At 37.0% G+C, this 14,608-nt stretch overlaps 1 protein-coding gene across 2 annotated transcripts in view; it reads left to right on the forward strand.

Moving 5' to 3' along the window:
* Positions 1 to 14,608, forward strand: part of THRB (thyroid hormone receptor beta) — a 118,789-nt gene that overhangs the window by 77,896 nt on the left and 26,285 nt on the right. The window contains exon 1 of one of the 2 annotated variants that reach the window (XM_088521164.1): positions 7,892 to 8,339. The exons of the other annotated variant lie outside the window; for it this stretch is intronic. Coding sequence (XP_088377290.1) covers positions 7,892 to 8,339 — 448 coding nt within the window. Of the gene's footprint in view, positions 1 to 7,891; positions 8,340 to 14,608 lie in introns of those variants that run through there. 2 annotated transcript variants of the gene reach the window in all.

Consider the following 14,608-nt stretch of genomic DNA (forward strand, 5'->3'; position numbering starts at 1 on the left):
TCTGCACTCAAATATTCACACTGTTCTATTTGATAATGACGGTTAAGTTAGATTGAGATAGGAATTATAATAAAATTAAGTGCTTACTTCAGGGAATATAATTTAAATGTCATAAATGCATATTTTCAGTAAGTGGAATTTAATATGCAATATTTCTTGTAACAAGTAACTCAGAGAAGAAAATTAATCAACTATTATGTAAACAAATGCATTTGAAAAACAATATTTTCAAGGTGGTTGCATGTAATTTCAAGCAACTGGGAAAAGTAATAAGAGTAGGATGAGAGAGGAGATCTTTCTGAGTCTTTTCACTATAGTGCTCATTAACTGGTAAATATGTTCTGGATTCAATTGGAAAATAGCTTATTGTGTAGCATCGGATGAGAAATGATTTCTCCTAAATTTCTATGATGATTTTCGTTGGATAGTTTAATTTAACATACATCACTGTCTGAAAGTGCAAACTGTCCCACACTTCTTGTCCGACAGACCACGATAAAGTCCCATTAACTCAAATGTATTGTTTCTTTTAAGTAATGAACTTTTTAGAAGGACAGTAAATACTTTAATATATGGTTTTGTTATGCGAGGATTCAGCAGCTTTGTAACGAGCTTTTGGGGATTTTCAAAAGGTTAACAAGATTTATATTGTGGGATGTTTTTGCATGAAGCTATGAATCATGATGGCTCTTATTACTTAGAAGCATATTTCTGAATATGCAGTTAAAAATATCAAGCTTAGTGAGTTCTAGGTTACAGGCATTCTGGTTTAATTTTAACTTTTTCGTTTAAAACTTTAATGTTTTATGTGCTTTGAAGAAATGTCAGTTTCAAAAGGCAAGTAGTCTGTATAACATTTTGTAATGTTTCAATGTTTTATACAATTCTTTAATAATATGTTGGGATTTTCTTTCACTTTATTAAAAAAAAGGAACTTCTCTGAAAAACATTATTTCTTTGGGATAAGCAGGAAGGTGTTTCAGTTTACAGCTTAAGGTGGTAGTTGCAGCACAAGAATATCTGCTACATTTTCCAGCAAAGATTTCACAGTGTTTCATTAGATTTCAGTGTGAATGGTGCAAACAGACATGTTTTTTGGTTTTTGTATTTTTTATGTTTTGTGGCCTCTGGTAGCCCTTTTCTTAAGCATTCTTCATTATGTTAGTTTTAATTTATTTTCCATTGCTTTCAATTAATTATCAGTATATTTAGACCATTTTTATAACCTTTTCTTTGGTGGAAACTAAAGCTTAAGGAAATTGTATTGGAAGAGACACTTATTTTACAATTAGGTTTAAAAAACAGAGATGCTTCTTTTTGGAAACTTGTCTCTGAAATATAATTTCTGATGGGAGCAGATTGTTAAGTGTTAGAAATGTTGAGTTCCATTCTTAGACTGTGTAACACTGTCTGTGTTTTACTGCTGCCATGGGTTAAAGAGAGTGTGCAATGCTGTTAATGTAACTCATACTTGTTAATTTTGCATGAAAAAAGAAAGTAAAAATTGTTTATAAAAATATTTCCCCATGTTTTCCCTAAGATTTCTCCACTAGCCTATAAAACAAACCACTCTGCTTTGCTAAGCTTACCCTAGGACCTTCAACCTGCCATTTTGTGTTCTTCCTAAGCCTTGGGCTCTGCCCAGTTCTTCTGATACCTTAGAGCACTGAGCTCGCACTTCTTGTCCTTTAAATATAGTCTTATATAAAGAGAGGATGGTAATTTCTGGTGCCAATGAAAACTGACGAGGAATTATGGGAATGCTACTATCCAAATGAGCATTTTCTATTTATTTCCATGTAAATACAATATGTTCTACACTCCCTAAATGTATTTTTATTGCTCTTTAAAAACATCTGACTTAAAACCAATCACAAGAAGGGAAAGGTTTAAAGAAATGTTTTAAGAAATCAGGTTTCAAAATAGGAAATCTTAACTTTCAATTTTGCTTTGTGCATGTATGATCAGTAACATGATTTTTTCTTTTTTTCCTTGGCTTTCACAAACTCATTTTATCTTTGTCAAGACTGCTAGTTTTAGTACTTCTTTTTTACTTGACCATTGCTCAAGACCACGTTTGTTGAACAAGAATTTATGGCAGTGCTATTTTAAGATACAGGACTTCTCTGAGCAATTATAGAACAAGATCTTAAACTATTCCATCTGGAAAAAAGAGCTTCAGTTATGTGCACATGTCCCCAGGATTTGCTGTTAATCAATGGTGACTCAGTGGACTGAGTTTGGAGGTCCAGCATGGACCATCCAAACCTGAGAATCAAGACTTTACAAAAACTATGCAAGTCATTTGAAGGAAAGCATTTTTCTCCCAAATGGTTTTGCTATAATTTATACATTTTAAGGATCTATTTTATGAATTCTTGATTCCGTAATATGGAAATAATGCTTTGCATTATCACTTAGTTTGTTTTAGTAGGTTCCTCAGTATTAACAGCATTACCTACCATAATGTGAAGAGGGTAATAATGCATTATAATCCGCTATTCAAACATAGGCTTATTTGGAAATGAGTCCCAGAGTTCATTATCCATAAAACATCAAGTTGCCCTTGGGAAGAGGCTGGTTGACCTTGGTGATGGTTCTTCACATAAAGGGAGGCAAATATTGGAACTCGTTGCCAAAGAATGTTGCGGATGCAGGAAGCATACATGGTAGGGAACTGGAGTAGCACTTTAAAGAAGAATCCTTTGAGTCTTGTTACTGTAGAGATAGGCTACGTGGGCTTGGGAAGTTCCTTGGATTGAAAATAGATGGCAGTTGGGAGACTCTTGGGAAACTCTTGCCCGAGCTTGCTGTGTCCTTCCCCTTCCCCTGGCATCTGCTGAGGCACAGCAACTGAGAGCTGAGGCACAGGCCCTACTATGGAATGCCACTTTCCCCAGTCCATTGTACATCTGGGTATTTTACTGCTTTTTCCCATATACTGTTGGTCATTCATTTCTTCTAATATTTTGATTAGCTCTTTAGCTGTCACAGGCTTCCAGATCCAGGTACAGAACTCTAGGATCTGTACTGAAAAATAGGAAATTTCCTTTGTTAGAATAGATTGAAATGAAAATATTCATTTTTCTAAGTAGAGGGTTCCCAATAGTGCTTTGCATACCCAATTCCCAAACCATTTGCTTAAAAGCTTCCTCTGGTTACCCTGTAGATGAGCTGTCACATTCCTCTAGGTAGTCTTTTCTTGTTTACATTTTTTTTATATATTTAGAAACCTGATTGCAATGTCAAGCTCAGACTCCTGCTGAGATAAATGTATCTAGTATTTCTTTAATAGTTATTTAAAATATCATGTGTTTTTAAAAAGCACATGCAATGGTAACCCATATGGTAACAAACATGAACACATGCATCTTTCTGAAATGCCAGGGACAACCTAGTGGTGGTTTCAGTAGACATCACTAGTTCCACATTCTCATTAGTGTCTTCTGTCTCTCACTGTGCACTTTTGTTATATAGTACCTGTTACTTTAACATTTTAAAATTTGAGGGTATAAATCAACGTGTTCTCAAAGGTTTTATTTGGGACATTATATGACAGCATAGTTTGGATAGCTGTAAGAGTCTGGCCAGTATGTATTAACTCCATCCATCCTTGCTCCATTCTTTTCCTTGCTGAAGTATGAACCTGGTTTAAAAGTTAGAAAAACCCATTGGAAAAATACTTCCATATTTGATAAAGAAGATGAAAATATAGTGGTGTTATTCTGTAGAAAAGAGAAGGGAAGGGGAGGAAGAAGGGCAGTGGGGAGAGGAGAAGCAAAATGAAGGTATGAAAGGTATGAAAAGAAAATGCTCTGCACAGTAACACTTACGAGAAGCATGACCTTAACCCTGTCTGGCACAAATAGTTTCATCCTTCCAAGCATAAACACATCTATAAAATCCACATGCTTTTGCTGGTAGTTACTTTGCATGCTCTAAAACACTTGTACAAAATATGAAGCAGGTTTTAATTTTACTGATTGGGAGGCGTCCTTTAATCGCAGCACTTTTTTTTTTGATATTAAGTTGCTAAGTAAAAATCATCTAGAGTCATTGGACTGGGTCCATACAAAGCTAGTCTGCCTGATCAACCTACTATTCACTCCTCGGTCATAATCCTGATTGCATTTGCCTTAGTTGATCTCCTAGAAACCAACCCACTTCGATGTCCTTAGATGCTTGTATACTTCAATGTTTAAAAAGCAGTAGAAGTACTGTCGCACTTGCTGCTCAGTTTGCAGGAAATTTCAAATGTTAGAAGAGGTAAACCTGTGTTAAAATGGCACTTTTCTCAGCCTTTTGTTTTCCAATCAAGTCATTTAGTGACAACTCAGACACTACTAATATCTTAATCTGCTGTTTTGATCAGCTACAAGCTGAAATTTTTGGAGGCTGTGAGCAATTTTGGAACAAATACTTTTAGAGAGGAAACGTCTTTAAATGTGAAAATGCCAATCCTATGACATCTCAGAACTGGTGATTTACTTGGTATCTCAGGGCTAAATGCTGACCTGCTGCTGGGAGTGAAAAATAAAGATTTGTGCTCTCCCAAAATGCGGGAGCGGCGCAGCCTGCGGAACAGGCAGCGGGATTTCCTCTGCTACCACAGCTCTCACTGCCATCCACCTGGCCAACTGGAGTTAGCACTGTATAAAGGAATAACAGAACAGTAATAGACATGCTGTCCTTGCGTGCAGCAAACCACATCATGCGTTAGAAAAACGGGTCCATCTCAGAGTGCGTCAGGCAGGATGGCCCAGGTGCCTTCACCCTAGGGTAAGGTGAGTACGTTGAGCGGGCTCTCCCTTCAGGGCTCTTCTTGGGTCTCCCTTGTGCACCCTGAGTGTTCATGGGGTTTGAAGTTGGGGATGGGTGCCCGACTCGTTGCAGGGAGAGCCCCATCCTCCTGGCAGCTACAACTCAGTGCTCAAGATGTGCTGCAGAAAGGAGAGGCTTTTCCTATCTCCTCTGCCATGGTTGGCAGGTAGAGAAGCGTAAAGAAAGAGGTGGGAGTGTTTGAGTTATTCCGCTGCCTTTGCAGGCGTTTGCTCAGGGGACAGGCTGTCCTTCGTGTCTGTCCAGTAGGAATCTTGACTTGGCCTGTAATGAAGGGTTTCTGATGATTTCTCCTTGCCTGTCCTTTTAGACTAGCTTGCTTGGCCTTTGGTCGCTTAAACTTTGCTTTTCTCTAAAACAGCCTTACCTTTAGGTATACTCTGATGGGAACCTGAGAAAGTCTTTTGAAATGCTGACTGGTCAGATGTCAGTTACTGCCACATTATGCTGCTTAAATATCTCTGAAATTACTTGATGATTCCTTAACTTACGTTGACAAGAAGCAGCTCTGGATCCTTTTCATTAGTCCCTCTTTGCTCTGAAATGGGACCTATGTAGTTGTGATTCACCCAGGTGACTGTCCTGCTTTTGCCCTTGATGAGGGCCATTTTATGGGTAGCTAGAGGGAGAGCAATTTAGGAAGGTCAGAAAATACTAAATTATCACCCTTTATCAAGGATAAAACTAAAACCCCCGGAAGCAGAGGTAATGGATTTAAATATATTCTCTGCTGAAAGAAAAAAAAATCTTTGAAAAATTCAAGCAAGATTTGTTCAGAGAAAAGGCGTAGAATAAATAATGTCATCCTGCAGTGGAACTGTAATTTAACATCTTAACAAGCTGAATGGTAATTTCGGATATACATATGTGCTATAGCACAGACATACAGGAAAAGACAGAATATGAGATTCCTTAGTGGTAGCTCCTTAATACTTACTCTCTGTGTAGCAAAAATTGAGTGCAGAAAGTCCCTGCAGACTTAAGAGAATTTGTAAAGTGGAAGCTTGTAAAATTAAATAAACTGCAGCTAAGATAAGAGTCAAAGTAGTAAGACAAATTTCAAGGGAACTAAGAGAAAAGGAAAAGCTAAAGCTACTTGATGGTGCATTAGCTGTTGTAAGGTGCTGCCTGGGCAGATTCCAAGGGATAGAAGCTTTAATAGCAACAGGTTGTTCTGCTGTTATTCTCCATCATTTAAATGCACCCCCATAATCATATTTAGAAATCCCAAAGATGCTTTGCAAATAGAAATAGGAAAATATGTTTTAGAATTGCTCACTACATGTAAAAATCTGTATGCATTTTGTGAAAATTCCTCTTAATATTTAGGTAGATGAAACTGGTGAAAGGATGTAGAAATGTATGCCTAACAAGACTGAGCAGTCTGGATTATGAATCATTGGCTTAATTTCCAGGACAAAGCACAAGAACTGAGTAAATTATGTAACTCTTTTTTTTTTTCACAGAGTAGAGATTTATGTGGGCTCAGCGATCTTTTCAAGAAATTGGCAAAGTATAAAATACCTGTATTTATGACAGAAGCATAGAATTTTTTTTGTATGTATGTATGTGTATATATGTATTTATGTATATATACATATATATATAGCACATGCTTGGATCCCAAATTTATATAAATATCTTAGCCATGCAGGGAGATAGCTAGAAACGAGAAGGAACCGCAGGGCCCATTATCTGAGATTAAAGAACGTGTGGGAGAGTTGGGCTCTGGTGTGCAGTTCTGTCCATGCCAAGCAGAGGGAGACGGCCAAGCTCCATGCGGGTGTTACCAGGAAGCTCCATGCAGCTCCCAGAGGCTCTGACCAGAACTGTCCAGTCTTTCCCGCTCACGTTTATATTTACATTAAAGGCTACAAGATCTAAAAGTGTTCAGATTAGGGAAAAAGAAGTGTATGGGTTTACTTTTAACATTAAATATGATTTAATTTATGGTTTATGAAAACCCTCTATGTGAACATGGACATGATATACAGTATAATATACAATATTAATATAAAATAATAGTATTTAATACTGACCATGATTAAATCTACCTAATATGTCCTATATTAGCAATGTCCTACTTAACAGAATTCTTAAGACAAAACTTCTGAAACAAGTAATAGCATGATAGTTCTGGTAACTGAATCCCAAACTTATTTTTAAACATTTTTATCAGGAAATCAGGACTCGGAATGCATTTATTTGCTTATATGGATGTCAATGACTTTACTAAGTAAAATTTATGTAAAATATACCCTTAGATCCCTAAGAAATAGCAGAATCATGCAATGATTTACACTATAATGGAGGTCAGTCATGAAATGACTGGCATTTGACATTTTCTGCATTCAAGTTGTAAAGCAATTTTTAATTGTATTTGGATGCATATAATCTAAAAGAAATTAATTTCTTTAAATGTGGAATATTGACTGTGAAGTGGCATTTCTATTGCATTTATTTTTGCCGCCCCAAGAATAGAAAACAGGCTATATTTAGATTTACGGATTTATCAGCTGGTGGTACTTCAGTGTCTTCTGTACAAAATAAATAAATAAATAAATTTACCTAAGCTATTTGACTAGTTAGATCAAATCACACCGCTTTGGCGGTATTATCTTCAGAGGACCCGAACATCCAAACTCCTGGGGATAAAAATACACGTCTCGGACACTGCCCTGTGGGCAGCACTTGAGCAAGGCAGGAGGTATCACCAGTGCGACGGCTAAGCATGCCCACATAAGAATGTCACACTTAGGTAACAGAGTGTCCCTCAGGTCAGCCTACGATAAGAGCAAAGTCAAACAAGGCTGAATCCTTGATGTTTTGTGTTTTAAGCATCTGAAAATTGTTCACGACCAGCCTCGACCTACAAGACCTCAAATGATCATATGAGCGAGGCAATAAATTGGTGGTAACTTGCCGCGGGGCCCATGTGCTAGTTGTGATGTTGGGAAAGGTACATCGAGCGGTAACTTGTCCACGTAGCGCTGCCTACTCCTGCAGGCTTCAGAGATGGGAATTTTATATTTAATGATACCGGAGGGAAACTATGGTTGCTGAATGGGCATGGCTGAAGGGCTCGGCGTCGTACCAGTGCAGTCCGGTGGAGATGCATGGGAATACCGCGGCACCGGGACAGCTGGGGAACCACTTGCTTTCCAAAACGCCACACCTGAGCAAGATTTTGGCAATGCCAACAGCTTGTAACCCTGCAGTATTTGCCAAACCTCCAGAGAGCGGCCTCCTGTCCTGGCGCAGACCTATCCAGCGGCCTGACAGAAATCACAGCTGGAAAAAAGTTGGTACATCAGAAAATTGTTTGTGTTGGAAAAGGCATTCCAGAAATAATGATATCCCAAGGAGCAGACAGCAGCTTTCCCAATGTCTACGTGCTTCAGCTTGGACGAGCACTGTTTTACAGCCAGGCCATGCAAAAGCAAACTTTCAAGTCATGCCAAATGCCCAGGAATACCAGACAGAAGACAAAAAATGTAAAGGTAACCAGCATTATTATACAGGAAATACTGTGTTGGGAAAAAAAAAAAAGTCCCTTATATTGGTGTTTATGTTCAGGAGTTTGACCAGTGGTAAAAGTATTTTGTAGTTTTACATTTTTTTTTTAACAGCAGGATTAATTATGACTTTTTGCATTTCTGTTTATGTGAGTTAATAGCTTTTTTTAAAGTCCTGATGGCAATGTGATAAGTACTTAGTAGGTTTTTAAATGTGATATATAATTCAAAAACATTTCTATTCCTGTAGACCTTTTAAAAATTAATTCTTTCTCTGTCTTTTATGGTCTTAATCAAAAATCCTTGCTTTTCAACCTAGACTTGTTAAATGAAGTGTATCCTTGACACAAAGGCAAAAATACAAAGACAAGAGTGAAGTGTTCTTTTATTGCTCTCAGGATGCTCATTTCTCACCTCTGACGATGGTGTTTTGCCTTCCCTTCTTCGTTATAATTAATTGTCCCTTAAAGCCTTAGGTAGCGCCCATGGAACACACACATAAATGGACCTTTTTGTTCCAAATATTGTTTATTTCAGTAGTCAGGAAAATTGATCATTTCTTTCGAATAGTCTTATTTTTTTCATATCAAGAATAGAATTGAAAAATAAATCCTTTTAAGAGTCACAGTCACTTAGGCGTTAGCACAAATGTAGTGGTGAAATCATTTTTATTCTGTTTGAAACCAGGAATTAATGGAGTTCTTCTTTGTTCAGCGCCCCACAAAAGATAAATATTGCTTATTGCAAGGGAGGGACTGCAAGTTGTTTTCTTTTACTTAAGTCTTGCGTCACTTCAGGAAGAAAGATTACAGTGTCAGGAAGGATATCACCTCATGAAAAAGTTAAACTGGTCTAAGTACCTGATTTCTTTAGATTTAGTTGCTCTTTACCTCAGAATGCCTCGTGCTAACAGATGTCAGGTGTTGATCGCTTTAGCGTCTTACAAGGGCTGTCCAGACAGTGCCGCCCAAGAGTCTCCTAATCGGGTTGTGTCAAGCTACGTTAGCGGCCTGTCCTCTTTGCTTTGTTTTTGCACAAATGGGACTTTTTGCCTTAAAGTTCTCTTAGGGGGCTTTCGGAGGGAGTGACTTGGGGAAGGTGCATATGTTAAGTCTTGGCAGCTACTTTCTTGGGAGTTGAGCCATCTAATTAACCTAATGGGGGCTTCCAATTAAGAGAGATGGGGAGACTTAGCAAATCGGGTTTTCTGGGTCACAGGCCTATCTGGCGCGCTTGCAAATATTTTTTCGGAGATGGTCTTAAAAGTTGCCAAACATGATTCCAGGATTTGGTAGCCCATTGGTTGGCAAACCCGTCAAGGAACAAATTCTTTCAGGTGAGACATTACTACCTACATGTGCTGTGAATGATAGCAAAAGAAAAATGCAAGATAAAACCCTGGAAGATTCATGATTGGGGAAGAGCAAACTCCGTTCTCTGTAGCCCAAATGTATTCAAGGTGTCAAATATTAAAAGGGAGGGCTGCATTTGTAGGGAATACGAGCATTTAAATGTAAACTGTGACGTTCTTTGTTATCCAAACAGACTAATGATTTTAAAGTGTTTAAATGAAAGGCACATCGCAATGTTGTTTCATGAGTCACGGGCTGATTTAGTGGAGTGTCATACCCAAGGTACTGCAGGGTTTGCGGATGATGTGGTTTAGAGAAGGGACAAGCTCTCCAGTGTTGAGAAAAGCAGGAGGTTATTGTACAAACAAGACCTTCCTCAGGGTTATGCTAGAAGCAGCTAATTTGACATTTACTGCATCTGTTTCAAACCCAAACAAATGATTTTATGCCAGAAAACTTGAGCTTTTCTTTTTTACCTCAGCTGTAGCACTTGCTTTGATAAATGTACTGTAGACAAAGTGCCAATTTTTAACATCTTTGATTTAATGTCTTTAATGTCTTTACCAAGAAATACTCTTCATTCTGTCAAATTCCATTGTAACTTTATCACCGTAGAATTCCGTAAATATAGTTACTTAGTGATTTAGTCACAAATAGAGTTTTTCAAAATAAGATGAATATTATGTAGAGGTCATTCTTTCCTTTTGAACCCCGTGAGGGTCAGAACTGATGTGATAAGCTAGTATCTAAATTTGTCAAGCAAGATTTTGCATGACTCATTAGATTATTTTGGAAGAACCATTTCTTATCTTTATGATGCCCAAAGGATTGCACTGCATACTATGTTGTCTGTGTCCTGAAAGTGCAGATTTGCTTTTTTCTTGAAGATCAGTGTTTTTCCTCATAGCCTTCATGAGAAGTGGCAGAGGGAATGCATGCAAATAGAAAAACTATAAATAGGAAAAATAACATTTGTTTTATAATATATAAAAATGCAAGTGTACACAATTGCTAGAATTTAAGAAGGTTTGTTTAGTCCTTGCAAATACATGTTCAAATATGCAAAACTGGTTTTGAGTATATACTATTTTTTCACCATCTGTATGTATAAAGTACAAACACAATCAACATAAAATCTTTCCGCTTAGTCCCTTGAGTATTCTGCTCTGTAATATAATTTGAAATCTCTGTAGAAGCCGAATTGATATTGCAGCATCTGTTAAAAGTGGAATATAGGGGACTTACTTGCAGCATTAAGATACAGACTAGGAGTGCACCATTAATTTTGTTATTTTTCATTATGAGTTATGTCTCAAGTGCAGCTTTGCAGGACGTTTGATTGTTTGCAATAAAAATTTTTAAACCAGAGATTTTAAAACACGAGTCCAGGAAGAAGCGTATGGGCTGTCACAAAGTGGTCTCCTTGCAGAGGTCTGGATTCAAGCCCTTGAGCCCTGTCCATAGCTCTGCTTCACTGGCTTCATTGCACTCACTGCTGATTTACACTGGCGGGGTGTTTCAAAACTTTTGGGGGGCACTCATGTTTAGCAAATGCCTTCTGTTCTTATAAAACAATAAAGTGAAACCTCAGACAGTGAAGGATGCAACCTTTGGATCCTCTTTTGCCACAGTATCAAAATTTTTGTTGTATTACTGTCTTGTTAATTTGTGCCTTAAGTTTTATTCCAGCAGTGGTTAATTTCCATTTATTAGCCCAGTCAGGTACTTGGGAACCACTGAAACTCCAAATGTGATACTGCTGTGCTGAAAGCAATGCAAGCTCAGTGTAACTTGATTCAAAGACTCCAATATTCAAGTCAGAACACAACACTGGAACAAAAAAATTGCATTTATTATTTTCTGGTCCAGTTTAGGACTTCAGATGAAGATCCCATTTGGCTGTCTTTTACTACATGGTTTAATTTCAAGTGATATAGGAAAGGGACCTGCAGGATTGAACCCTAAGAAATTTCACTAAAAAGTTATAGGAATATTTCAGTTTTAATAATAATGTTAAATCCTTGCAGTATATTTTTGAACTGAATTGTTTCCAAGGGAAACAAATTTCTGCAGTGACATAGACCTCTTTTGATACCGGCACATTACAGGTCAGGAAATCTCATTCCCTGGCAAGATTTATCATTCAGTTTTTGTCAGAAAAGACTCTCATCCACATTATTTTCTCATTCTTCTCAGTTTCTTGTAGTTTAATTTCCTTGCAACATTACAGTAATTTGAAGAAAAGTAGTATCAGTCATGTCGAAAACTGACCCCAGGGTACCTGGGCCACGGGGAATTTAGAGTCCTCTCGTTGCTGCACAACTGGTGTCACCCTGGAGACTGACATGGACCAAACCAGCTATTTTGCCCAAAATCGTGTATTCCTTTTTATTCTTACTTTTTTAAAAAACAAGCAAAACAAAAAACTACAAAGTGCTAGGCAACTGCAATCTTCTAAGTGAAAGAAAGAAGAAATGTATTGGGTTAGACCACTTCATGGTAAAAATATGTGGGTATTCTGCTGCGCTGTGGGTATTCTGAGCCTCTCCTGTACCCAAGATCTCACATAAATTCCTGTCAGCTGCAATGGAGATCATTTTGTGGTAAATAAAAACTCCATGTACTGCACATGCAGAATGTTTTCTTTCTGGGGGGGTTGAAGAATCAGACTCAGCAGGTTATGATTTTGTAGGTATTACATTTGTATGTAGTACAATATTACCAAGCAGTCACATAAACAGGCAATTTGGGCATTCTGTGCAAACAGGCATTGCAGAGTTTCATAGGAAATCTCTGCCAGTTCAAATATTATTCTCAGAGAAGGAAACTGTGATAAAAGAATACCATGAATTTAAAATTTTTGTGAAGTCATTATAAATCTTAACTAGAGAATGGATTTCTTTTTTTCTAAGAGCACTTTTGGAAAATATTTGTCAATACTTTCTGACATGTGTTTTCAGTTTGTTATGTTTTTTTTTATAGAAGGCTTTTTTTTTTTCCCTCCTGGAAAATAAAATAAAATACGCTTTTTATCTCTGAATGTATGAATAAATACAGCTGATAAAATGTAGTGTGCAAGCAAGTCATCATACTTATAAAAGTAGTTAGAAAAGTCCTCAATAACTGAGCACTTGCCTTGATGCACGGGCATGATTTTTATGAAGTGCTGAGCATCTGTTTTTGAAGAATCAAATCTTGTCTAAGACATGCTTTTTATCTCAAACAAAACCACCGTTTGGAAAATCTAGATCATAGACTTCAACTAAAATGAAAATTAACTTTTAATGTGTGCTTTATCACAGTATATTTCTCAACACTTTTTGTTGAACAAGAACTTTGGTTGAAAACAGCTTTGGGAGTGAAGGTGCATTTGTGTTTTACTGCTGTGATTTCAGTAAATACTGACTGCCCTTAACAAAGTTATTACTTATTCTCTATTACTAAATTCTCGGGATATTACCACAGAAAGGTCATTCGGGAAGTAACCTCATTGACTTCAGTAGAAGTGATATCAATAGAGATCATTTTGGCTTAGCAAATACATGATTATTTTGTGAGGCAAGTTAGTAAGTGCATTGTTTAGAGATCCTTCTTTTATAGTTAGGAAGAAGAAATAATCCAAGAATAAAGTGCAAATTCTTCAGTCCTCAGAAGCAGTTACCTCAGATCTCTTAACCTGCATGTTACACACTAATTGTCAGCGGTCATTATTTTAAAAGGTTAATTATGGTTATGCATTGGAAAAGGGAGCCCCTTATTTTGGGGCTCTTTAGAGTAGTCTGCAACATTTAGTAATGCCAGCTAGGGAGAAATGTGTATATATTCAAGGCTGATTCTTACATGTTTCACAGAATTTTGAGGGACGTTTGGGTTTGTGTTCAGGTAGGTTGCTGGAGGTATACTTAAAAGCTTAGATGAGAACGTGCCAATGTACAGGTGGTTTTAGCCAACTTGTGTATTATTTAAAATGAGTGAAAGAACAACATTAAGACCTCACTATTAATTTAGTAACTCTGCTTCTTAATAATAAGCACTGACATTTAAGGGTGATATTATCTTGTTACCGATTTCACGTTTTTTTTTTCGTATTTGTGCTGTGCTGCTAAGAAAACATGCTTTAGTTAAAAAAAAAAAGACTACTAATATAACATTTAAAAGTCTTTTTAGATAAAGAAAAAGGGTGATCAGACACAATATATGAAGGACATTAATGTCTGGGCTGTTTTAAGCAATTACAAGATCTTATAGAATTTGTTTTACTGGCATTAAAATCTGTATAGATCCTATGTAAGCCAACCTGGGTGAAGAAAACCTCCTTCTTGTGCTCAGGTTCTTGTTGCAAAAAATAGATACTTTTCTGGAAGTAATTCATTGCTGAAACATAAAAGACCATGAAACAAAATAGCAAACCAGCTAGCTTATTGGTAATATTGAAGCGGTGTCATTTTGCTGATTAAATCAAATTATTTTAAAGTTTCCCACCTGTTGAACTAAATAGAAATTATCTGCCCAAATCACTGAAGTTTAAAAAAGCTGCTTTCCCGTAAATGCATTAACAGACAGTAGGGAGGATTGTGTATGTGTGGAAGGCTGGGGAGATTCATGCATGTAATTCTGTAAAACAAAATCAATAACGCTGATGACAGATTAAGTTGCTAAATTTTGTAAAACTAGACTACTGTTTGGGTCATCGGCACAGTGCTATTGGATTTTCTATGGTTTAATGCTGAAAAACAGGATTATTGATTTTCGGATTTTCAGCGTATCCCCTTTGGGAGTTCTTAAGCAGTCTTTATAATGCTTCACACTTAAGTTGACAACTACAGTGACATAACTGTGTCCTCGCCTTAGTAATCATTTTCTAATCATATTGCAAAGGGCTGGAAATGGCTTATAAAACGA

Source organism: Tinamus guttatus, unplaced genomic scaffold (assembly GCF_059628265.1).
Source record: "Tinamus guttatus ecotype Peru unplaced genomic scaffold, ASM5962826v1 Tinamus_guttatus_pri_ptg000115l, whole genome shotgun sequence".
In the NCBI taxonomy this organism is placed as follows: Eukaryota; Metazoa; Chordata; class Aves; order Tinamiformes; family Tinamidae; genus Tinamus; species Tinamus guttatus.